The 25604-nt window shown below is 43.0% G+C and overlaps 1 protein-coding gene across 2 annotated transcripts in view; it reads right to left on the bottom strand.

The window, feature by feature from the left end:
* The window catches only part of DYNC2H1 (dynein cytoplasmic 2 heavy chain 1), a 6555988-nt gene that overhangs the window by 1392152 nt on the left and 5138232 nt on the right, over positions 1 to 25604 (bottom strand). For both annotated transcript variants that reach the window (XM_044072582.1, XM_044072581.1), the window contains one exon: positions 157 to 207. In XM_044072582.1, coding sequence (XP_043928517.1) covers positions 157 to 207 — 51 coding nt within the window. The remainder of the gene's footprint in view (positions 1 to 156; positions 208 to 25604) is intronic.

Genomic DNA, 25604 nt, shown 5'->3' with positions numbered 1-25604 from the left:
AGTAATGAGCCACAGTCCCATATGACCCTTGCTAAAGTATACAAACATTTGTAGAGAAATGACTGTGATCCTAGGGGATAAATAGAAACCTAAAAATCAGAGGGGTAACAAATTGATTCAAATAGAACAATAACCACTACTAAAACAGTTACTTACTGATTTTCTAACCATGTCACCAACAATAAGGCCTGTAAATACATCCCATTCCTAGAAAAAAAAAAGTTAATTTTAAAACCAGAGCAACTGCAGTTTCAACAAATTAGTTTTCACTAAGGATGCAATATGTTCTTAAAAAATGTATTAAACAGCAAATTCAACATGACATGTCAACAACATCAATACCTACTGCTGAAAAAAGTGATCTATAAAATTCACTGTTTCAGCAGTGTAGTATAGTTCACCTGATTTGTTGGTATACTGTCAGCAAAAGGTACTCTACAATCAATAAAAAAAGCAAAAAAGTACAGTTGTGTACACTTATCATAAATGTAGATGTTCGAGTGTATTCACTGTTGCAATCATCACACTTGGGTTATCCTGACAGGGGTAGCCCTCAGTCGGCCTGAATACCAGAGGCTTAGTATTTCTGTGTCGGTTACTGTCACTCCAGGACTGACGTCAGGTCGTCAGTGGTATAAAATCAGGCAGCCAACGCCATTACATCAGTTTTTCTTGTCCCAACTGTCAGGAGCCCCCAAATAAGGAGCTAGGTTATGGTAGAAGAACACCACCAGTAGAAAGTTAATACCAAAAATTCCCTGTAAGGAGAGAGTACGAAAGAGAGACAGAGACAGAGAGACAAGGGGGATGGAGGGTGGGAAACCAGGACTGCAAAAGTGAATACACTCAAACATCTACATTTATGGTAAGTGTACACAACTGTACTATATTCTTCATGTTTCACTGTTGCAGTCGTCACACTTGGGTTGATTCCCAAAGCTGAAGAAAAGGGTGGAGGCAGTCAAGAAGACTGGGGGCTGGCTAGGATGCCCAGCAAGACTGCAGTGGCAAAGCCTGCCCTGGATTTGGAGAAGATAGGCAGGTGGTAATGCTTGGTGAAGGTATGACCAGAAGTCCATGTTGCAGCCTCCAGGATGTCCCTGGTGGGGACCCCTCTGAGGAAAGCTGCAGATGTGGAGGTTGCCCTGTTGGAATGCATCCTCATCCCCTTTGGGGGTGGTTTCCCATGCTGTTTGTAGCAGAAATTGATGCAGTGTGCTATCCATCTGGAGACTGTTTGTGTGGATATGGCCTTGCCCTCTGCCTTTGCTGTGAAGCTAACTAGCAATTGGTCAGTTTTTCCTAAAATATTTAGTCCTATCCAGACAGTATAAGAGCTGTCTGAGCACATCTAGAGAGTGCAAAATCCTTTCCCCCTTGTTTTGTGGGTTAAGGAAAAAGGTGGGCAAATGAATGGATTGGTTGAGAGCCACACTGGACAGTTTAGGCATGAAGGATGGGTTAGTCCTGAGGGAGACTCTGTCAGCATGGAAAATTATGATGGGCTCTACAGCCATGAGTGCTTGTAGCTCTGAAACTCTTCTAGATGAAGTGGTGGCCAGAAGCAAGGCTGTTTTCCAAGAGAGGAATTTTAACTCTGCTGAAGCTTCAGGTTCAAAGGGGGTAGAGTGAGCTTTTCCAACACAAAGTTAAGGTCCCAAGCTGGGGTAGAAGCTCTTCTGGGTGGCCTTAAGTTGTTATCCCCTCTTAGGAACTGTTTGTGAGAAGAGAGGTGGCTCTGTGCTGTAATGAGCAGAAATGGCAGAGACATTAATTTTAATAAAAGAAGAGGATAGACCTCTGTGTAGTAGATCTGCTAGGTAATCCAGGATGAGAGGTAGGGAGGGCTGTGCTGTTTCGGCTCCCTTAGCCTGGATCCAAGTGCAAAACCTTTTCCACTTGTCAGCATAGGATTTTCAAATGCTTGGGCATCTGGCCTCACATATAACATCTAGGACTTGTTTGCTTACGCTGTCAGCTTGAGGAGAGGTCAGGGAATAAGTCAGGCTGCCAGGTTGAGGGTCTGCAACTGGGGATGCATGAATTCTCCATTCTTCTGGGTAAGGAGTGTTGGGACGGCAGGGGTGACAAGCTGCACAGCAGTGGGCACCAGTCCTGACATGGTCAGTCTGGAGCAATCAGGATTGCCCTATGTTTTTCTTCCCTTATTTTGAGCAGTACCCTTGAAATGAGTGGTAGAGGGGGAAATGCATAGACCAAGAGGTTTACCCATTGGAAGGATAGAGCATCCACTTTCCAGGCCTTGCCGTGAGGTTCCCTGGTGCAGAATTTGCTGAGCTGATGACTGCAGTATGAGACAATGAGGTCCACCTTCAGGGTGCCCCATTTCTGGGTTACAAGAGTGAAGGTTCTGTGGTCTAGCTGCCACTTGTGTGGGTCTAGCAAGTTTCTGCTTAAGTTGTCTGCCAGAGAGTTTAGGGAGCCTGGCAGGAATTGTTCTAGCAGGTGTATTTGCATGGCCGAGGCCGTGTACCAAAAGGTCATGGCAAGCCTACAGAGAGGATAAGAGTGAGTCCTTCCTTGCTTGTTGATATACCACATCACTGTGGTGTTGTCTGTGTTGACCAGTAGAGGGTCTGGGGAGAGTAAGGGTCTGAAAGCTGTCAGGGTGTGCTGAACAGCTATCATCTCTTTTTGGTTGATGTGCAGATGTATTTGATTTGGGCTCCAATGGCCCTGAATGCACCTGCCGTCCAGATGTGCACCCCAGGCATAGTCTGATGCGTCTGTGGTGAGGGTCTGGGCAGCATGGGGTTGTGAGAAGGGAAGTCCCTTGTTGTGGCTGCAAGCTGCTGCCCACCAAAGAAAATCTTTCCTTAGACAGGGTATCATAGGTATGATAGTTTTCAGGTCTTGAGAGTGTTGACACCAAAGGCTTTTTAGGTACCATTGTAGTTTCCTCATATGTAGTCTAGCATATGGAATAAGTAGAATGCAGGAGGCTATGAACCCTACAGGATTTTCCTTGCGGATAACTGGGTTCTGGTGGCTAATTGAGAGAAGTAGCCTGTCAGGTAGGCTTGTTTTTCTGGAGTAAGGAATGCCATCTGGGATGCTGTGTCCAGGCTTGCTCCCAGGAATACAATTTTTTGTGTGGGGACTAGTTCTGATTTCTTTTCGTTGATAGTATACCTCAGGGAGATTAGTAGGTCCTTTACAAAGGTCAGGTGCTGTAACAGCTTTTCCTGACCGTCTGCTTAAATCAGGCAATCATCTAGGTAGGGGTAAATTTGAATATTTCTTTGTCTGCAAAAAGCAATGGCTGGAGCCAGTCATTTTGTGAAAACTCTGGGAGCAGTGGATAAGCCAAAGGGAAGCGTAGAGAACTGAAAGTGCAAAGATCCTGCCCTGAAATGTAGATATTTCCTGCAAGATTCCTTGATTGGGATGTGTAGGTAGGCCTCTTCTAGGTTCAGGGTGGCTAAGAAAGCATCCTTGGAAAGCATAAGAAGAAGCTGCTGGAGGGTGAGCATTTTGAAATTTGGTATCACCAGAAAGGTGTTTAGAATGGATAGATTGAGGATTGGGCACCAGGTGCCCTCTTTTCTGGAAACCAGGAAGAGTCTGGAATAGAAACCTTGGTCTATCTAGTCTGCAGGAACATGCTGCATTGCCCTCATGGAGAGCAGGGAAAGGACTTGCTTTTTGGCCTCTGCCCACTGGGTCCAGTTGTTTGCATGGAAGGAGAGTTTTCCTCCTAGGGGCACAAGCAGGTGGGCAGAGGTAAGAGGTGGAGGTGTAAAGTCATTGTGAGTTCTTACCATAAGGGGGTGGCTTAGCACTCCCTGTTTTTGAAGAGGAGGAACTCCATTGCTTAGATTTCTGCATTCCCTGGGACTGCTGTCTGGGGGGGTCTGCTTCCCCTGGGTCTGGGCTGAGCTGGCCTGGAGGGGTTCGGAAAGGACCAGTGCTTGGAGGGGCAACACCTATTGAACCTCGGAGGTTGGACCTGTAAAACGTCTAACTGTCTGCACCGATTTACCTTTTTCTTCCATCTTTTTTAAGACCATTTCTGCCTTGGTGCCAAACAAATTGTCTTTGTTCAAGGGTGCGTCCAATAATTTTGATTTGACATGGTCTGGCAAGGTCTGATCCTTAAGCCAAGCATGCCTTCTAAGGACAGAACCAGTGAATGCTGCCCTGCAAGATGCTTCTAGGGCATCAAAGCCACACTGCAAGGTGCTATTAGTAACTTGGCTTGCAGAATGCATAATCTGTTGTAATTCTTTATTTTCTGAACAAGCAGGAAAGGAAGATATTTTTGTTTGAGGAGTTCCATGGTATGCTGCTATTTCAGCATGTAGAACTGACAATTTAGTGCTCTAACAGCAAGAGTTGCAGAGGTGTATACTTTTTTACCCCATCTGTCTAAAGATCGGAAATCCCTGTCTGAGGGGGTGGGATTCTTAGCTGAGGTTGCTTTAATTCCTTTAGGTCCTTGGGAGATGACCTCTTGGTCAGCAGTAGGATTTTTGAAAAGGAATTTGTGAGAGTCAGGGACTCTGTAGTACTGGTCAGGTTTCCTGGGACCAGAAGGATGGGAGTCAGGAGTCAAACTGGATTCCATAAAAACATCATCCACAACATCCAGGACAGAAAGAATGGCTAAAGGTCTGTGCTGTGGCAAATCTAAGAATTCCCTGAGTCACTTTTTTGACTGAGAATAGTTCTGACATTCCCATTGGAAATGCTCCCTTAAAGTATGTAGGGTTTCACCAAATGGAAAATCCTTGGATGGAGAGACAGAAGGAATGGATTCCGCTGCATTAGAATCCTCATAAGCAGAGAGGGGTTGCATGTCTTCATATTCAGAAGCATCAGTCATCAGTCATCCTGTTCAGATAAAACTACTGGGGACAAGTATCTTTCTTTTGGAAGGGGTAGCTTGGCTTCCCCTAATAAGCATAATAAGGTCTTCCACCATTTTAAGCATTTCAGATTGAGGCATGGAAGCAGGTGTCTGAGCTTGGGTTGTCGGTTTTTTGGGCGTAGTTTGTACCCTGGGCCTTAGAAACTCAGTAGTTTTAGAAAGAACTGAAGACACGAAAGAAGTCATCAGTTTGTGTCGAGTATCGGTAGTGCGAAGAACTTCCTCGGAAGCCGGTGCCTGCTCAGCGGCTCCGGATCCATCCAAGGTAGAGACATCTGAAGGATCCTTTGTCAAAAAAGAGTCTTGTGGCATACCGTAATCTGAAAGGGTCTCGGTAGCGGCCTGCGAATCCACAGAAGCGGGCATCAGGGGCTGCGAAAGTGCCTCACTGAGGAACGGAGAACTGATGACTAGCTTAACAGAAGCGTCATCGGCAGTATTGGACCTGTGCAGTCCATCTCTGTCTTTATCCTTACGTTTTTTCGGAAGATTGGTAGTCAGATGGCTTACCAAAACCATATCGGAATTCGAGGACTGAGAGCGAAAATATCTAGCTACAATAAGGATCCGACGACATATAGTTCTGGCGTTGAACAAAGCACAAAAGCGACAGCGAGGGATGTCGTGGTCTGGGCCTAAACAGGTGACACAATAAGAATGGAAGTCTCTGTGTGGTATTTGCTTTCCACAGGCGAGACGATTGTTAACTTTTTCTGACATTGGTTAGAGCAAGAAAAAAGGATCCCCAATGGGGTACTTCGCTTTAGAAGACTTCAACTTCAATTCAGAAATGAAAACTCAGGTAGCGGCCAACTGGCACTTGTGCAAACTGCTTCTGCTTCGGGCTCCTCGGCAAGGAAGACTGATGTAATGGTGTCGGCTGCCTGATTTTATACCACTGATGACCTGATGTCAGTCCTGAAGCAACAGCAACAGACGTAGAAATACTAAACCTCTGGTATTCGGGCCGACTGAGGGCTACCCCTGGCAGAATGACCCAAGTGCGATGACTGCAACAGTGAAACACGAACATCTGCAAGCAGCAGCATTTGGAATGAAGTTTGCTAACCAATTGATGTTTTTCATTATACTCAGCTAGGATCGCTTGTTAGTTTCTTTGTGTGTTTCAATAAAGGATATTCCGTTTTTAACTCATCTGTGGACTATCTACTATATTCTATTTGATTATCTTGGAGCACATATTTTATAGTCATATTTTACAGTTCAATTTTTAATAAGTGAACTGAGTGGGTAACATAACAATGTAGCGCAACTACAAAAAACTTTAAAACGAAAAACAAACTAGTGAAAAACGCCAGGCTGAAGCCAATCTATGAAACCACTTCCGCTTTTATTTACTAAAATGCACAAAATTAAAACGTTTTTCTTCCTGCTGAATAGTAGGACTTCTTCAGAAATTCAGCGATCCATTACATTCAAACCTTTTATAAACTTTCAAAACAAATTGGCGCCAAAAAACGCATTGATGCTACTAGACATTTAAAGCTATATTGCTTTTTTTAAAAACATACAGCTAACACATGTTTTCATTAACTTTGATAAAATGACCTTTGGTTTAAATAAAAATATGAATATATATAAAAAATGTGAAAAAATATTTAAAAAAAGTATATACAAAATCTATGATCCATTATCACCAATATAATATACCTCAAATGAATATATATATATATATATATATATATATATATATATATATATATTGATTATATTTATATTAAACAGGAAATGTGATGCATCTATTATTATAATAGCAGCTTCATTTTTTTAAAAAACATATATACATATATGTGGGTGTCAGTATATATATAAATATATTCATATTTCTATGTATAAGGAATTTATAATTATGTTTATACCCTATGTTTATCTTCCGATATGTATGTTTATGAACACCAAACTGAAATTTATTTACCATATTAAATATATGTATAATATACCTCAAATGAATATATATATATATATATATATATATATATATATATATATATATATTGATTATATTTATATTAAACAGGAAATGCGATGCATCTATTATTATAATAGCAGCTTCATTTTTTCAAAAAACATATATACATATATGTGGATGTCAGTATATATATAAATATATTCATATTTCTATGTATAAGGAATTTATAATTATGTTTATACCCTATGTTTATCTTCCGATATGTATGTTTATGAACACCAAACTGAAATTTATTTACCATATTAAATATATGTATTTTGAAAAACTAACAAGTTACTACCATTTGTCATTACATAACATCCCAACATACCAAACTAAATATGGGTGAATCTGCGCATAATAATTGATATGTATTTTATTATATTAATGGATAAGAATGTTTAAAGTAAAAGAATTGAAAAAGAAAAAAATAAAATAAAAAATGATTATATAACCATTAACGAACCATGTACATTTTCTTGTATATGAATATATATAAAAAATCATGATAAGATTATGATGACATTATGGTAAAATGACTTTATGAAAGCATGATGAAATTTCATTTAATATGAGCTTATTAGTACATAATATGCTTTTATCTCTCTAAGCTCTTTAGTTTCAATAAACACATTATCGAACATTTATCATTGAGACCTGGGTACATATAGGCATTTAGCCTTATTTGCCATAACAATTCTATTTTTTCCAATAATAAACTAGTAGGTCCTCCTCTTATATCTTGATTTACTTGTTGAATAACGTTAAATCTGAACTTATGTTCAGGATATAATATAACATGTCTTGCTAAGGCATTATCTTCTTTATGCTAATATTTCTCATATGTTCTGAGACTCTCTCTCAATTTACGATCCGTTTTGCCCACATAAAATGATGGGCATGCTTGGCATTTAGCTATGTAAACCACTCCTTTGGTATTACAGTTAAACTTCCCTTTAACACTGATCTTATATCCATTAATTTCAGTATTACTCCCCACATCCATTATATGACAATAGGAGCAGTTTCCACATTGCATCATGCCTGAACTTCTAACAAACGGATGTTTTTGCTTCTGAAAAATGTGTTTAAAGCTATTCGCTTTCCTCCAAACTATTTTTGGTGTAAAATTAAATGAAGAACCTAAGCTAACATCATCTTTCAATAAGGACCAATTTTAATTTTTAATTATTATTTCTTTTATGGATGTATAAATAGAACAGAAATTGAATATACATGCCAAATTGAACTCCTTATTTTCTGCAACTCGCAGACTTTGATTATAAACTTGTAAATTTCCCACAACAATCTTATTTCCTAATATAGGTATATATAACCCACTCATTCTTTTTGATGTTACTTCTGAAATTATTCCTTCTATAAACTCAGGTGGATATGCTCTATTCAAAAACATTTGTTTTAGTGTCGAGCATTCCTCCTGAAAATTTTCATCCATTGTTATCATTCTTGCTGATCGAACCAATTGGCCTTTCAGCACTGAACGTTTTTGATGCAACAGATGAGCACTTGAAAAATGCAGGAATTTGTTCGAATATGTGTATATAATTTCATCATAATCTTATCATGATTTTTGTATATATATTCATATACAAGAAAATGTACAAGGTTCATTAATGGTTATATAATCATTTTTTATTGTTTTATTTTTTTCTTTTTCAATTCTTTTACTTTAAACATTCTTATCCATTAATATAATAAAACACATATCAATTATTATGCACAGATTCACCCATATTTAGTTTGGTATGTTGGGATGTTATGTAATGACAAATGGTAGTAACTTGTTAGTTTTTCAAAATACATATATTTAATATGGTAAATAAATTTCAGTTTGGTGTTCATAAACATACATATCGGAAGATAAACATAGGGTATAAACATAATTATAAATTCCTTATACATAGAAATTTGAATATATTGATATATATATACCGACACCCACATATATATATATATATATATATATATATATATGTTTTTTTTAAAAAAATGAAGCTGCTATTATAATAGAAGCATCGCATTTCCTGTTTAATATAAATATCAATATAAATATAATCAATATATATATATTCATTTGAGGTATATTATATTGGTGATAATGGATCGTAGATTTTTATATATACTTTTTTACATATTTTTTCACATATATTTTATATATATTCATATTTATATTTAAACCAAAGGTCATTTTATCAAAGTTAATGAAAACATGTGTTAGCTGTATGTTTTTAAAAAAAAAGCAATATAGCTTTAAATGTCTAGTAACATCAATGCGTTTTTTGGTGCCACTTTGTTTTGAAAGTTTACAAAAGGTTTGAATGTAATGGATCGCTGAATTTCTGAAGAAGTCCTGCTATTCAGCAGGATGAAAAACGTTTTAATTTTGTGCGTTTTAGTAAATAAAAGCGGAAGTGGTTTCATAGATTGGCTTCAGCCTGGCGTTTTTCACTAACATAACAATGTAGGAAGTGAATATCTCACACACCACACTATGAAGTTTCTTCCTTTTTTTTTTTTTTAAGTTTGCTAACCATCTAACAGTTTTTATACTGCACTGTGGTTGTCTGAAGTTGATTAACGTACAATTTCTAAATGTTATGACTTAATCCCTTCCTAAATGTATGGGTGCAATTCAGACAGACAGTCAAGAAAGCAGTAGTGTACAAGGTACTCACCATAAGAAATCTTCAAGAAAGACAGACAGACAAAAAGACAAAACACAAGACAGAGGTAACTGTTCATAGTCACTGATGCAGGAATGCTACACAGTAACCCTGTGAACTAAAGCCTTGAACGATTCATAAAGATATGTGCACACAGCAAGATTATGTTCACAGTCTTGTTCCATTGTGTAAGCACTGTACTCCATACATGGTGCATATATGCAAACCACCCCACACCCAAATTAATGCAATTCATCAAGCCAGTGCCACTGGAATATCAAGCGTTTTTTTACTGATGTAACCTACAGGACCATGAACTACATTAATGCTGCTATCCTTCTCCAAGTAGCAACCCCCTTCCTTACTTATGACAAAATAACAAAAAGCAATACATCTGTTGCATAGCGAGAAAATCTCTACCAGCAGTAGTTACCTATAGTGCTACTACACATAAACTTATCCAAATTTCCCACACATAATACTTCTGTGCTCTCATCTATGGGGGATTACACAGCACTGGACCCCCTTACTGAAATGATTCCCAGTCTGCCATAATGCCAATGATGCATTATAGTGACTCATAGTGCAGCAGTTACAGGCAGTGTAGTAAAAAAGTATGTTACACTATAATAAGTAGCTTCATGTAATAAAATGAAGTCTAACATGATAACTAGACTAACATGGCAAGACATCTACAGGCTTTTAGTACATGAAGCAGTATTCTGGATTTTTTTAATTATAATTTACATCTTTGATTGACAGTAGAAATATGCACTTATTTAGGACCTTCCAATACTCAACACTTTTTCATTATTAGCCTGTTTTTTATGACTTCAGTTGTGCAGTCGCACAAACAAGGCTTTATTTATTATAGAACAGGTAACAAAACAAAACTATAATGTTTTTGCTTTATAACAAAGCAGTACTGTGAGCTTTATCTAGCTTGTAACATGCAGTTGCTGCACCTATGCCTTTCAAATACACAAAAGTTTCTTCTAAAATACACAGATCCATTTTGACAGATGTAATGTCTACAATAATTTTACTAAAAATCAATTTTTGGTACTTATATTTTTTTGATATTTCAATATTATGTCTAAAACCAGGCTTGGCTGTCTGTGGTACACTATGGTGCACCAGTGGATCCTGTGCACCATTCAGAAAAATGGTATGTGTGGCATACAGTGTCATAGACGAAAAGAAGTTGTACATTTGACATAACGTTCCATCTGTGTTGTCCATCTTCATTTAACCTTGACCTGTGGGTTCGGTTCCAAACATTGGAACCAACTTGGCCATTACTACAACCCGCGAGGACTGAAAACTCTTGAGTTTAAACAGAATGCTCTTCCCAATCACCTCAGATCGAGTTTGTATATAGAAAAAACAGAAATGATCTTCCTAATTATACCTTCATGGAGACCATATCCGGTGTCGTGGCCAAAAAAGTGACACCTAGGACCATAAATCATTCCACCAACAGGTCTGAAAGGAAGGAGGATGAAGGGTGGGGAGTCAAGGATAAATAAAGATGGACAACACTGATGGGACGTCATGGTAAGTACATAACTTCATTATCTGATTTTTGTCAATCTTCATTTATTCCTTGACCTGTGGGCCAGAGTCTCCAGCTACCTTAGATCTTGGGAGGACTCATGGAAGGATATTCTTGAGCACCATACAACCAAATGATGCTCTTCCCTAGAGACCAAATCCAATTTGTAATGAGTAATAAAGGTATGTGGGGTACCCCATTTTGCTACAACACAAATCTCATCCATGGAAGCGTGAGACTGGAACACTCCTGAAGTAGTGACTGCTCTGGTAGAGCGTTCCTTAACAGGCACAGGTAATTTAACTTTCCTCTTGTTGTATAAGGAAATACAATCTTTTAGCCATCTAGATAAAGTGACTTTGGTCACAGGCTTGCCCATTTTAGCACTTGCAAAGGAAACAAACAGCTAGTCCAACTTCCTTCTGTCTTTTGTTCTATGAAGATAGAATCTTAGTTGTCTATGAATGTCTAGTAAATGCAAATAGTACTCTCCTTTGTTTGAATGACTGGGAAAAATACTGGTAGATCAATTGCCTGATTGATATAGGTTCATAGGTTCATAGGTTTATACTAGGCTATCTGCCCTAAGGCATTTATAAGCCTAGCCCAAATTTTTGTGGCTTACGCCACCCCTTATATGAAAAAATACTGTGCCCATTAGTTTGTTGTGCCTCTGTCCAGCAGTAACACAGAGATGATTCCCGGGGTAAACCTACGATCTCCCATCCACAGGTCTAGATTTCTCTTGAACAGAGTCAGCGAGGTGCTCTGCCTCACATGGACCGGGATTCTATTCCACAGCATAGGGAGTCTCTGAGTGATAAATCTATCCCTCCAGCACGTCCTATTTATATTCGTGCTAAGGTTTAAGTCGCTTGCTCTAGTGGTTTTGGTGGATTTGGATTTTTTGAGGTGGAGCATGTCCATTAATTCCGGGTTGGACATGGCCTTGTATGTCAGGCACATGTCACCTCTGAGCAGACGGTATGCGACTGAATAGAGCTGGAGTTTCTTCAATCTGGCAGCATATGATAGATTTTGGAGTCCCTTTATCCTTTTGGTGAGGAACTTTTGGGGTCTCTCCAATTGCTGCAGATGTCGGGTGAGATACATCCCGAATGGGGCATTGTACTCGATCATTGGTCTGATAAGTGAAGAGTACAGGGGAACAATGACCTCACTAGATCTGGATGTGAATCCCTTCATGATCAGGTGGGCAATGTAGAAGGTCTTTCTAACCACTTTAGCAATGTGAGTGTCAAAAGAAAGGCCACTGTCAACCTGGGTCCCCAGGTCCCTGATAACCTCTTCTGTGCTTAGTGGATTGCCACCTATATGGTATCTTGGGGTTACCTTGTTTTCCCGAAGGGTATGACTATACATTTTTGGCATTTAACTTCAGGCCATGGCTCTGGCACCAGCTATCTGTTTCCGTGAGTCCCTTCTGAAGGATATCCGTGTCCGATGCACTTTCCACTATGGCCCAGTTTGCAGTCGCCTGCAAACTTTGTCAGCCAAAGTCCTCCCATGTTGGCCTGTACTTCTGAGAAGTAGATGCCAAACAATAGGGGCCAAGGACCGAGCCCTGTGGGACACCACTTGTGACCGGCTTGGAGTCTGACATAGCGCCAGCAACTCTAACCCTGTGGGTTCTGTCCTTAAGCCAGTTTGCAACCCATCTTGTGACATATGGGTTTACATTTAAGCTGGTAAGTTTTTCTACAATACCCGAGTGGGGTATTGTGTCGAAAGCCTTTGCAAGGTCAAGGTAGGCTGTATGGACTGCCTTTCCCTCATCAATGGCCTTGGTGACTGTTTCGAAGAAGTCGACCAAGTTCAAAAGGCATGATCTTCCCTTGACAAAGCCAAACTGGGTCGGGTCCAATGTCTGCAAGTCCCCTATATCTTTGTTTATGAGCTCCATTATGATCCTCTCCATAGCTTTGCAGACTAGACTTGTTAAGCTTATGGGGCAGTAATTACCAGGGTCTGTAGAGGCGCCGCCTTTGTGGAGTGGGACCACAGTTGCCGTACGCCACTCCTTGGGCACGTATCCTGTGGTAAGGCTGAGATTAAACAGCTGCCTTATGTGCGGGTTTAATTCCTCATTTAACTCGTAGCACACAGCCGGGGACACCATCCGGTCCCATTGATGCTGTGTTTTTAGCTTTAGAGAGAGCAGCTTTCACCTGCGCATTTGAGATGTCCGGGAGGCTACACTCGGCTGGGATAGTTATCTCTCCTTTAGGGGGGGGGGTGAAGTTTGCACTGAACCTGTCTGCCAGTATGTTGGCAATGTCTGTGGGTTCAGTGATTTTTGTATCATTTTGGACTAATTCTGAGCATATCTGGGAGTTTCCACCCAGGTTCCTAACATAGCTGAAAAAGGCCTTATGATTGTCCTTTGAATCCATGGCAATTTTTCTCTCAAAATTGGCCTTAGTTGATTTTATGAGTGCTCGTATTTTTTACTAATAATGATCAGGGTGACTTCCCTTTTATGGATTTTGTTCTATCATGTAATAGCTTTCTCCTCTTATTGTAAAGTTTGTTAATGGCTGGGGTCCACCAGACTGGACGCTTGCCCTTTGTGGAAAGAGTCTTGGTTTTATTTGGGATTGCCTGATCCATGCAGTCCTGGAGGTGTTCATAGAAGGCACTTGTAAGGGCTTCCGCAGCTTGGGTTGTGGTTTCCACTGGCTCAGGGGCCTTGAAGGATACCACACCAGTCTTGAGTAGTGTGAAGTTTGCTTTAGAGAAGTTCTTCACTATGGTCTTTTTTGTTTGGGGTGGGGGCGGGATGTGGATTTCCAGTGAGATTAGTTTATGATCAGATCTCACCAAAGAGGGATATACTTCGTGTGGAGCATTTTGTCCCCATGTTTGTGACAATGAGATCTAGTATATTTTCTCCTCTCGTGGGAACAGTGACTAGCTGTTCCATGGCATTTGAATTTATGAACTCCAGGAACCGTTGGGCTAGAAAGTTAGGGCTTGAGTAATGTTCCCAGTCTATATTCGGTAGTTGAAGTCACCCAATATGATGGTGTTTGGAGATACATTTATACCCTCCAGTGTCTTCAGGAAGGCTGTGTGGGGTTCCTGAGTTTGAGAGGGTGGCCTGTAGCATGCTACAATTTGTAGAGCAGTTTTGCCTATGGTTAGTTGCACCTGGATGGTTTCTGAAGCTTCATGCGTTGCCACCAACCTGGAGGTGTGGGTATCCTTTATGAATATGGATACACCCTCCTTTTGTGGTGTGGTCCGGGTTTTGTGGCCGGAACGCATGATATGAGGTAAAACCTAATAGTGCCGGGTGCTCTCAGGAGCCTTGAACCAGGTTTCAGTTACAGCACAGACATCGATGTTCTCCATACTGAGAAGGGCCTCGAGTGCGTGCATTTTGAGATTTAGACTTCTGGCATTGAGCAGCATTACCCTAAGTTTCTTCCCATTTTGTTTTCTAGGGTGGTAGGTTTAGAATTTGAGCCTTGTCTAAAAAGGCACTATGGGGGTGGCAAGAGCCTTAGCCAATATCCGGAATCCCAGGGGTGACAGGTGCAAGTGAAGCAGCGTGGCTTGTCAAGCATGTCATCCCAGGCAGACAGACACTGGATCCCCTTTGAATGACACCAGACATTAAGCCAATTGTTAAAGCTGATCATCTTGTCTCTATATTGTGGCATCATTCTTGGTGAAGGAAGGATACTGCTCAGGGTTAGGGTCATACCTGCCTGGGCTACATAATCAGAGAGCTCCTCTATGTCTCTTTTCATGTAGTCCAGGGAGGTATGTCTCAGGTCGCTCACACCAGCATGGACAATGACTGTGTCATATTTGTACTTGCCGTGGAGTGACCCGAGTGCTTGTGTTATGTGGCGGATTCTAGCGCCCGATAGGCAGCTTACTGTGACCCTCTCCTTGTTCAGCCTGGTGAGTGGGACGTCAGTGTGTCTGACTATGGAGTCACCTATGACAAGTATGTTTGGTGTTGTATTTGGCCTTAAGGGCTGTGACTGCTTTGCACACTGCTTTTGTGGTTTATGTGTTGCTTGTGGGGTGTCTTGAGGTAGCAGTTGCTTGGGTGTCTGCTTTGGAGGCCTCTGCTGTTTAGGTAAATTTTTACTCAGAGCCTTCGAGTATGTCTTTGTGTGTTTATGTGTTTGATTCAGTGGAGTGGTAGCATTATGTGAGGCTGGTTTTGTGGTGTGTGTAGTTGCCTTCTCCTCCTGTCTGGTCTTGCTAGTCCTGAGTTGAGAGAGCTCAGCCTCCAGTTTGGCTAAATAGATGCATCTCTCGCAAGTATTTGTGTTATGTGGGAGGAGGAGAGGGTTGTCTGTGTACATGAGGCAGTTATAACATTGCCTCAAGATTCCCAGATTCACCAGCTGGACCGGAGAGGAGATTGACAACTGACCTTTGGACATGCTAGAATAATATTGGGAAATCCTTAATTGAAAACAAGGGCCAGTGGGGAGTGAGGGTGTAGTGCTTTTAATTTTTAGTGCTGACTTATATAATTGCTTTAGTGAGCAAGTGCCAGGTAACTTGAGTGCAATGTGTTACAAGTAACTAAATGCAAAAATGACAAACAGTAACTTTCTTTCAAGTGAAACAAGGAAATAAGTACAGTAAGCAATGCAGATATCACTAGTGATCCACAGAAGCTGAGAAGTTGCGTATTAGGTGGAATTAGCTTCCAGGAAATAACAAGCAAACAAACAACAAGCATATAAACAAAGCTAGATTCAGCAGGCCTGGATCTAGTCTATGCTAGAGCAAACAAGGTGTACCAATTTCAGTAAGATACAGTTCAAATATTCAGGCACTATAAACCTCTAACCAGAAATTCCCAGCTCAGAAGGGCAGAGTCCAGCCTCTTCTCCCACAAGAGTGCAGACCACGAACCTTCTTAATGTAAAATAACTGGCCTGAAGCCCAAGTGCCTAAACCAGAACTAATACACTTGGACACTGGGCTCTCAATCAGCAGTTCCCAACTTAGAAGGATGAAAGCTACCTGTCCTGCCACCACAGTGCTTGCCACAAACCTTCCTAATGTAAAACAACTGGTCTGAAGCCCAAGTGCTTAATCCAAAAGACTTAGAATGATAGCTACACTTTAATCAAGTTACAACCAAGCAGTAATAAATACCATTGAATACTTTAGAGAATGTCTGGATTAGTGCTCAAGTTACACAAACAAAGCTAGATCCAGCAGGCCCGAATTTGGCAAAAGGGAAGAGTGAGTCCTCAAAGAAACCCTGTCTTTATGAAATATCAAATAAAGTGGTTTACAAGACAATGCTTGAATTTCAGGAATCTGCCTGGTAGAAGTTATAATTAGCAGAATTACAGTTTTCCATGACAAGAATTTCATGTCACAGTCAGCAGCAGACTCTAAAGGGGAACAAATTATTGTTTGTAATACTAAGTTTAAATCCCAAGGTGTACATGTATCCTTATATGGCGGTTTCAACATTAAGGTTACTTTTAAAAATGCCTTGCAAAGGCTATGAGAAATTAAAGAACATTCTTTAAGCCCATTATGAAAATTTGAGATAACTGCTAGTTGAACCCTAATGGTAGAGGAAAAGGCTCCTTCTTCAAGGAGTAAAGCTAAGAATTGTAAGACTTCATTGACAGGAGCCGAGAAAGGATCAATGTTATTTTCATGAGCACAGAAGGAAAACCTCTTCCATTTACTACTGTCGAGTTTTTTGGTGGAAGGCCTGTGAGAGGTCAGAAGAATTCTACGACCCGGGGAAGACAGTTTATTACACCTGGCAATCAATGGAACTGGAGAAGCCTAGCCATGAGCTTGAGGTTTTGAAGGTTTGGGTGAAGTAATCGCTCTGGACGGGATAGGAGATCAGGATCTGGGTCCAGAGTCCATGGTCACTGAATCAGATAAGGCCAAAGAAAGGGGAACCACATCTGTTGTTGCCAGAATGTGCTCCATGAGGATTACCTTGCTCTTCAACCTGATCGCTTTTTTAGAAAATGAGAAATTAATACGAAGAGGAGAAAGGTGTACAGGAGTCTGGAGGGCCAATCGTGCAGGAGAGCGTCTCTCAGGGATGAGGGCAAAGTAGCTGCTGTACTTGATGTTCAGGGGGCGATCCAAAAAGATCACAGCAAGGCTAGCCCCAGAGAGGAAAGATCTTTTTCGCCACTCCAGGATTGAGAGATCACTCATGAGGCAGAAGAATGCATCTGTTCTGTTTGTCTGCTATCACACTGGATCACCTCGGGATATGTGTAACTATCAGAAAGCGTTTGGAAGAAATCATGCACTACCAGACTCTTAGTGCTTCTCAATAAAGTGGGGTACAACATGGTTCCTCCCTGTTTGTTGATGTACTAAACTACCCACACGTCATCTGTTTAAATCACAATCGTTTCCTAGAGGGAGAGCAGTTTGAAAGGCATGCAAAGCTAAAACCATTGCCCTCAGCTCTAGAACACTGATATGTGAGCTGGCCTCCACAGGGGACCAAGTGCCTTGGACAGTCTTGCCCAGATAATGCCCCCCACCCCATCTGTGAGGTATCCATGGTCACTATGGCTTGGGGTTGACATGGGACAAAGGGACGGCCCAGGAGAATTTCCTTCAATTGGATCCACCAAGCTAGGTCTTCCTTGCAACAGTTGGTAATTAAAATCTGATGTGACAATGGTTGGCACTGAATGGACCACTGGTATGCTAAAAGCCACTGCAATATTCTCATCTGATTTCTCGCCAGGGGAACTAACTTGATGGTTTAAAACCACTGTCCTAAGCTCTAGAACACTGATATGTGAGATGGCCTCCACAGGGGACCAAGGGCTTTAGATAGTCTTGCCCAGATAATGCCCCCCAACCCATCTGTGAGGTGTCCATGGTCACTATGGCTTGGGGCTGACATGGGACAAAGGGATGGCCCAGGAGAATTTCCTTTGATTGGATCCACCAAGCTAGGTCTTCCTTGCAACAGTTGGTAATTACAATCTGGTGCGATACTGGTTGGCACTGAATGGACCACTGAGATGCTAGAAACCTCGGCAATATTCTCATGTGATTTCTCACCAGGAGAACTAACGTGATGGTCGCTGCCATCGAACCTAGAGTTTGTAGAGGGAGTCGTGTGGGTACAGTTCTGCTTCTGATAATTTTCTCCACTTGATTTTTGATCTTTTGCAATCTCAGATAAGGTAAAGAGGCTATGCAAGTATTGGTGTTTAGTACTGCTCCTACAAATTTTATATTTTGAGTTGGGGTTAGATGTGATTTCTAACAATTTACCGTAATCCCCAGGTTAACACAGGTCTGGAGAACATAGTCTCTTGCTTGTTCTAAAAGATGCCTGGTGAAAGCAGTAATGAGCCAGTCATCTAAGTACGAAAACTCCCACAATCCCTGCAATCTCATGTGAGCTGCTACTACTGCCATTCATTTGGTGAACACCCTGGGGGCTGTGTTGAGACCAAAGGGCAGGGCTCTGAACTGGTAATGACTGGCTCCCAGCCAAAAGCGGAGGAATCTCCTGGAACATTTGTCCATTCTGATGTGGTATTAAGAGTCCTGGAGATAAACAGAGCCCATCCAGTTGTTTTTTTCCTAGAAATGAGAGGATAGACTGAACCGTGACCATCCAGAATTTTGTTTGTCGAACCAATTTGTTCAAAACACTTAGATCCAAAACTGGTCTCCAGTCCCCTGTCTTTTTTTGGCACTAAATAGAATCTTGAGTAAATTCTGGACGCACTCTGGTCTGGTGGGACCTCCTGGATGACTCTTTTTTTGTAGCAGTTTTTGAGTTTCCAGCACTGCTGCTTCCCGCTGACTGGATGGAATATGGGGGATTTTCTTGCAATGTTAGGGAGGTAAAAGGAAGGGCATGGAGTAGCCTCTGATTATAATCCCCTGCACCTAAACATCGGGAGGAATCTGAAGCCAGGCATGTTGGTGTAGGAATAAGTGTCCTCTGACTGCCTCCAGAGGAAGGCAATCAGGCTTCCCCCCAACTGCCTCCAGAGGAAGACAATCGGGCCTCCTTTCAGGAGCACTGGTAGGGCTTGCCAGGAAAAGTATCTCTGGAGCCCTGATTTTAAAGGCCACTTCTGTAATGTGGAAGGCGTTTTCCATTAAAGCTCCCCCCTCTGCCCCTAGGGGAACCACTGCCACGTGTGTCCTGGAAAGGCCCTTGGGACTTCTGGAACCACATTTTCCCCTCTCCTCCGGTTCCTGGAAAAGGACTACTGAGGAGTACAAAAATATACACCTGGTGCAGAAAGGGTCTTTCCATCCTTTTCACATCTAGACATTTCTCGGACTTTAGGGTCAAAAAGGGATGATCGGTCAAAGGGGGCATTGACGAATGAAGACATGAATGGCTCTGCAAATTCACACAACAACATCCAGACATGTCTCCTTATGGCAATACCAGAACCTGCTGCTATAGTCGTCCCTTCGGCTCCATGTGATAACAGCCTCATGGACGAATTGAAAATGGACTCTTGGGTGGCCAACTGAGAAGCAACCTTATCTTGAACTTCATCAAATAAAGCAGAACCTTATCTTGAACTTCATCAGATACGGCTTATGCCTGGGTATCTGATAACTCCTTAATCGGATCCCTGTGGAGTCTGGTGAAGTGTGCCATAAAATTCAAAGACTGCAAAGCAAAGGTTGATGAGGTGCACACCAGCTTTTCAAACCTATCCATTTGCCCAAGACTCTCTACTGGGAGGATGGATAATGGAACTTTCCCCTCTCAGTTCCTTTTTTGTGGCAGCCAGTACCACCATGGCATCTACTGGTAATCCCTTTGCCCAAAACTGATGATCCTCTGGTGCAGTTAATATTTTGTCTGGCCTCTTGGGGATAGGTTTTACAGTGTCAGGAGTCTTCCACACCCACTGCGAGATCGTCAGCAGGCGGAGTAACCCAAGAGGCAGATGGTCAAGTGCCAAAGGCCTGCAGATACACTGATTCCTCCATAGAGGGCTTCTGGGACATCCAGCCACCCTTCTGTTTAAGGATTTCAAGGATGTCTCCAATGCAGACATCTTTTGGAGGTGACCGTGGGGAACCCTTATCTTCATCAAAATCAGTGCCCTCTGTTATGTATTCCTCTGGGGAATCTAAGTGTTTCCTATTACATTTCCTCTTCTGAAGAACCTCCTCAGTGGATGATATGGGGAGGTATAAGAAGAGGGTAGTACGCGAACAGGTGTCTCCTGAGGCTTGTTGTTGAGATTGCAGGAAGCTCTGTACGAGAGGAAGGATCTGGAAAATGCTTTGAGGGGGAAGGGGCTAACTGGATGCCCACAGTGGACAGGGCCCTCTCCATGGCCGGGAAGGGAGCCTGGAACAAAAACAGACTGCCTCGGAACAGTGGTCACTACCTGCTCAGAAGAAGCTGCCCCTGAAGCCGAAGCTGGGGTAGACCTAACGTGTGCTGAAGCCCTGAGGTGCAGGGATGGCTCTGAAAATACCCAAGTCAAGTCCAGCCCTTCAGAATGACACCATAGCCATGACCCTGAGAGCTCTTCGGATCAGAGAGAACCGAACAACTCAGGGTAGAAACCAGTATCACAGATGTAGATTGCATTGGAAACAGGAATCTCAGAGCTGGAATATCCAAGGCCCATAGGAAGTTAGAGGAGGAAGAGTTGGAGAGGTCACAGAAGAAGGGTTTCTGGCACCCTAAAGTGTTGGAACCAAGGACACACCTGCCAGTCCCCTCGCCACAAGGAGCTGATCCACCAACCTCAACACATCCATTTCTGTCAGGCACTTGGTGGAATGAATTGACTGGGTAGAGGGGGGATTTTGGTCTCTCCAAAAAGGGGCTTGGTAATTGACCAGCAAAAGGGATCTATAGATTGAGAGTACCTGGTCCTAGGTCTATCCTAGAATGAAAATTCAATATAGTCAGTAGGAACCGAAGATATCGGTGCTTAAATGGAAGATGGTACCGAGGCTGACAGTTCCAATGGCTGATCTAATATCTGTACTGATAACTTTGGCACTCACAGAGAAGTGACTTTTGGTGCCAAGCTCAGCACCAAAACATCCTTTGCAGAGACGGTCAGTTCTGCAAATGCACAGGGAACCAAAGTTCTAAGTTTTTTGGTCATTGGTGCTGAGGGAGAGGTTGGAACCGAATGACTCCTCTTTTTTGGTTTGTCTACTTTAGATAAAGATGATGATGAGGAAGGAGATGACAAAAGAAGCTATGTACCTACCATAACGTTCCATGTTTGTTGTCTTCATCTCGCCTTCCTTCTTGCTGTTTGGGTTTGGAGCTGATCCTCGGCTCTGACTCGGCCATCTTCAATAGCACGAGAGCTGTTTACTGGCTCGATGCTACCCCTTATCCCATGATGCCCAGCAAAAGCTACCCAGATCTTGTTTGTAAAAGCTAATCCCAGACATAAGTTGAGAAAACCAGTTATCTAAGAAATGGCTGTTCACTTGAGCAAACTTTAGGAAGAAAGGATAGAGTTCTGAGACATGCCTAGCTGAAGTGATAGCAACCAGACAAATTGTCTTCCAAGACAGAAACTTAAGGGAACATGATGCTGCCGGTTCAAAAGGAGGCAAAATTAAGGAAGTTAGGACTAAATTAAGATCCCAAGGAGGAGGGGAATCTCTCACTGGAGGTCTAAGAAGAGATGTTCCTCTCAAAAAAGCCTTATAGAGCTTATGAGACATGATGTTAGAATTCAACAATCCGATATGAAAATTTGAAATGGCCGCTAACTGTACTCTAATAGTAGCGGAAGCGGCACCGGACTGAAAAAGTTGTGCTAGAAATTCAAGAATTTCATGGACTGGGGCTGAGAAAGGATCCACATCCCTAGACTCTGCCCAGCAAGAAAACCGTTTCAATTTACTAGCATATGCTTTTATCGTAGTAGACTTATGTGAGGAAACAATAATATCACGGACTGCTGGGGAGATACCGGGAAGCCTGGCTAAGGTTAAAACTGGAGTAACCAAGCTGTAAGCTGGAGTGTTTGGAGGGATTGATGCAACCCGCCTGATTGATGAATCAGAAGATCTGGAATCGGGTCCAGAATCCAGGGCTGATCGACAAGGTAGGGGTGCAGGAACGGAAACCATATCTGTCGAGGCCAATAAGGGGCAATGAGGATCATTTTGCAACCCAACGATTTTGCTTTCTGCACGAGTCTTGGTATGAGAGGAAACAGGGGAAAAGCATAAAGGAGTCCCTGAGGCCAATCGTGGACTAGAGCGTCTCTGGGTATGTGACCTAGAATGGAGAAGTAGTTGCTGCATTTGCTGTTGAGAGGAGTGGCAAACAAATTACAGCAAGGCTGTCCCCATTTGCGGAAGATAAGATCCGCAACTTCCTGATTCACAGACCACTCGTAAGGCATGAGAATAGCTCTGCTGAGCCTGCCCGCTATGACGTTGGATCTCCCAGGGATGTGCGTCGCAATCAGAAAATGTTGGGAGGAAATCACCCATTGCCACAGTCTGAGTGCCACTTGACACAGGGGGTAGGACCTGGTTCTGCCCTGTTTGTTGATGTACCACATCACTGACATGTTGTCTGTTTGAATTTTAATGGTCCCAGAAGGAAGAGAGTCTTGAAGGGCTTGCAATGCTAGAAGCACGGCTCTCATTTCTAGGACATTAACATGCAGATGGTACTCGTGAGGTTGCCAAGTGCCTTGGACTGTCCTGCCCAGATAATGCCCCCCCCCACCCTATCAGGGAGGCGTCCGTGGTCACTGTGGCTACCGGTGGAAGCTGTATGAAAGGTCTGCCCTGAGACACTAGTGGGGAGTCCATCCACCAAGACAGATGCCTTTTGCATGTTTCTGTAATCAGGATCATGTGAGACATGGGAAGCTCCTGAAAGGACCACTGCGTGAAAAGAAGCCACTGAAGAATTCTCATGTGGAAACGCACTAATGGAACTAGAAGAATGGCAGCTGCCATGGAGCCCAGAGCTTGAAGGACATATCTGACTTGAATCATTTTGCTCTGCATTAGGATTAACACCTGTTGACGAATTGTGGAAACTCTTTCCAGTGGTAATCTTGCAAACATCTCCCTTGTGTTTAATTCTGCTCCTATGTAAGTGATAAGACTGACAGGGCAACAAGGCAGACATTTCGAAATTTATTGTGATGCCTAGTTGAGTGCATGATGTGATTGTATAATCCCGAGCTTGTAAGAGTTGATGCCTGGTGGTAGCAGTGAGGAGCCAGTCATCTAGATATGGAAACACCTGAAATCCTTGATGCCTAGGTGAGTCGTGACTAGTGCCATATACTTGGTGAACACCCTGGGGGCTGAGGTGAGACCAAAGGGCAGAGCTCTGAACTGGTAATGACTGGCCCCTACCCAGAAGTGAAGAAATCTCCTGGAGCGTCTGTCTATCTTGATATGGTAGTACACGTCCTGAAGATGTACTGAGCACATCCAACTGTCCTGACCCAGAAAGGGTAGAATGGACTGAAGCGTGACCATCCGAAACTTTTCTCTTTGTACAGACTTATTTAGTCTTCTGAGATCCAGAATCGGTCTCCTTTCCGCTGTCTTTTTTGGTACCAAAAAGAATCTTGAGTAAGTTCCGGATCCGAGCTGGTCTGCGGGGACTTCCTGAATGGCTGTTTTTTCTAGCGGTTTTGAAACTTCTATGACTGCTTGCTCCCTCAGATTGGGTGGAACATCTGGAAGGGCCTTTCTTGACTGTAAGGGGGATTGATGGAAGGGAATTTTGTAACCTCCGGATATAATGGATAGTACCCATCTGTCTTTTGTTAAATTTTGCCAGTGTTTTGGATACAGCGAAATTCTTACTCCAACTGCCTCCAGAGGTGAGCAGCCGGGCAACTCTTCAGGGATGCTGGAAGGGCTTGCCAGAGAAGGACTCTCTGTCACCCTGGTTCTGCAGACCCCCTCTGCTATGAGGGCGGCGTGTTATTGTTGTTTTCCCCTCTGCCTCTGGAGAAAAAATCACCACGTGTGTCAGGCAAGGATCCCTGGGATTTCCGGAACCACATCTTCCCAATCTTCTGACCCTTGGGGTAAGGTCTAGAAGGAGTGGAAAAACGGACTCCCACGGCAGAGAGAGTCTTGCCTTCTTGCTCACACCTGGTCAGCGTGTCTTTCACCTGAGGCCCAAAGAGAAAGGAGCCATCAAAGGGAGTATTGGTGAAGGACACTTGAAAGGGTTCCGCAAACTGACACAGCCGCATCCAAGACTGTCTCCTGAGGGCCACAACTGTGCCAGAGGCTCTGCTCGCTCCATCGGCTGCATAGGAAATCAGCTTAATGGAGGAGTTGACTACAGAATTAAGAGTCGCCAGCTGAGAAGCTACTTTGCTTGTACTCCCTCAGCTGTAGGATCTTGAAGGGCATCTCCAAGCTCTTTCAGGAGATCCCTTTGAAGTAGAGTAAAATGACACAGACAGTTCAGAGACCTCATTGAGAAGGTCGCTGAAGAAAACATTTGCTTTCCATATCTGTCCATTGTCCGAGACTCTTTGTTAGAGGGATGAACAGATGAAGAGGTTTCTGCTAACTCTTTCTTGGTGGCTGCTGCTACCACCATGGCATCAACGACTACACCTTTGGAAAGGAATTGCTTATCCTGGGGGGCTGTAATAAACTTGTTAGGTCTCCTCGGAGTTGGTTCCACAGTGTCTGGAGCTGACCAAGCCTTTTGAGCCACCACAGACATGAGTGGGTCGAAAGGAAGAGAAACCCAGGAGGTGGAAGGTCGGGAACCGAATGCATCCAGGAGAACAGACTCATCCCCGGTAGGGGCTAGGGAAGTCCAGTTCCCCCTCTGCCTAAGCATTTCAAGGATTTCCAAAAAGGAAACATCTTCAGAGGGGGACCTCGGGGACCCTTCCAATTCATCTAAGTCTGTATCTGAAGTGACAGACACAGGGGAGTCAATGTGCTTCCTCTTGCACTTCTTCTTCTAAGGGGGCTCCTCTGAGGGATCAGGGGAGGCCTCGGAAGAAGAGGGAACACCCAGTGGGGTGTACTGGGGCATCAGTTCCCTACGCTTGGGGTCTGGAGGAGGAGCAGAGGTTGACACAGACACTATGGGGGACGGAGCCGATGGAGCTGGTAGTGGAGCTGTTTTGGGGGACAGCACACTCCGCATGACCTCAAAGGCGTCCCGACCTCAAGGCAGGGAAAGCTCTGGTTCCGAAGAAATAGGAATCTTTCTCCACACCAAGGGTGACGGCTCCGAGGCCAATGTTGGAGCCAAGCTCACCTGCGCCGAAGCTCCAAGGGGGAGAATGGGGTCGGACAAGGGTCCGATGCCACTCCCCCCCCCCAGAACCGATGAGAGAGCCCTGGCATCCAGATTCCTCGATAGAAGGAACAATCGAGGTAGTCGGAGCCGAAGGAGAGCTAGTGATTGGAGCCGACGGTTCCACTACCCGCACACCAACGAATTCCGGCTCCGAACTCAATGGAGTTGGAGGAGGAATGGAAATAGAGGTGGTTGGAGCTGACACT

Source organism: Protopterus annectens, chromosome 5.part0 (genome assembly GCF_019279795.1).
Source record: "Protopterus annectens isolate FY-2018-M chromosome 5.part0, PAN1.0, whole genome shotgun sequence".
NCBI classification, from domain to species: Eukaryota; Metazoa; Chordata; order Ceratodontiformes; family Protopteridae; genus Protopterus; species Protopterus annectens.
This window is presented reverse-complemented; position numbering and strand designations above follow the sequence as displayed.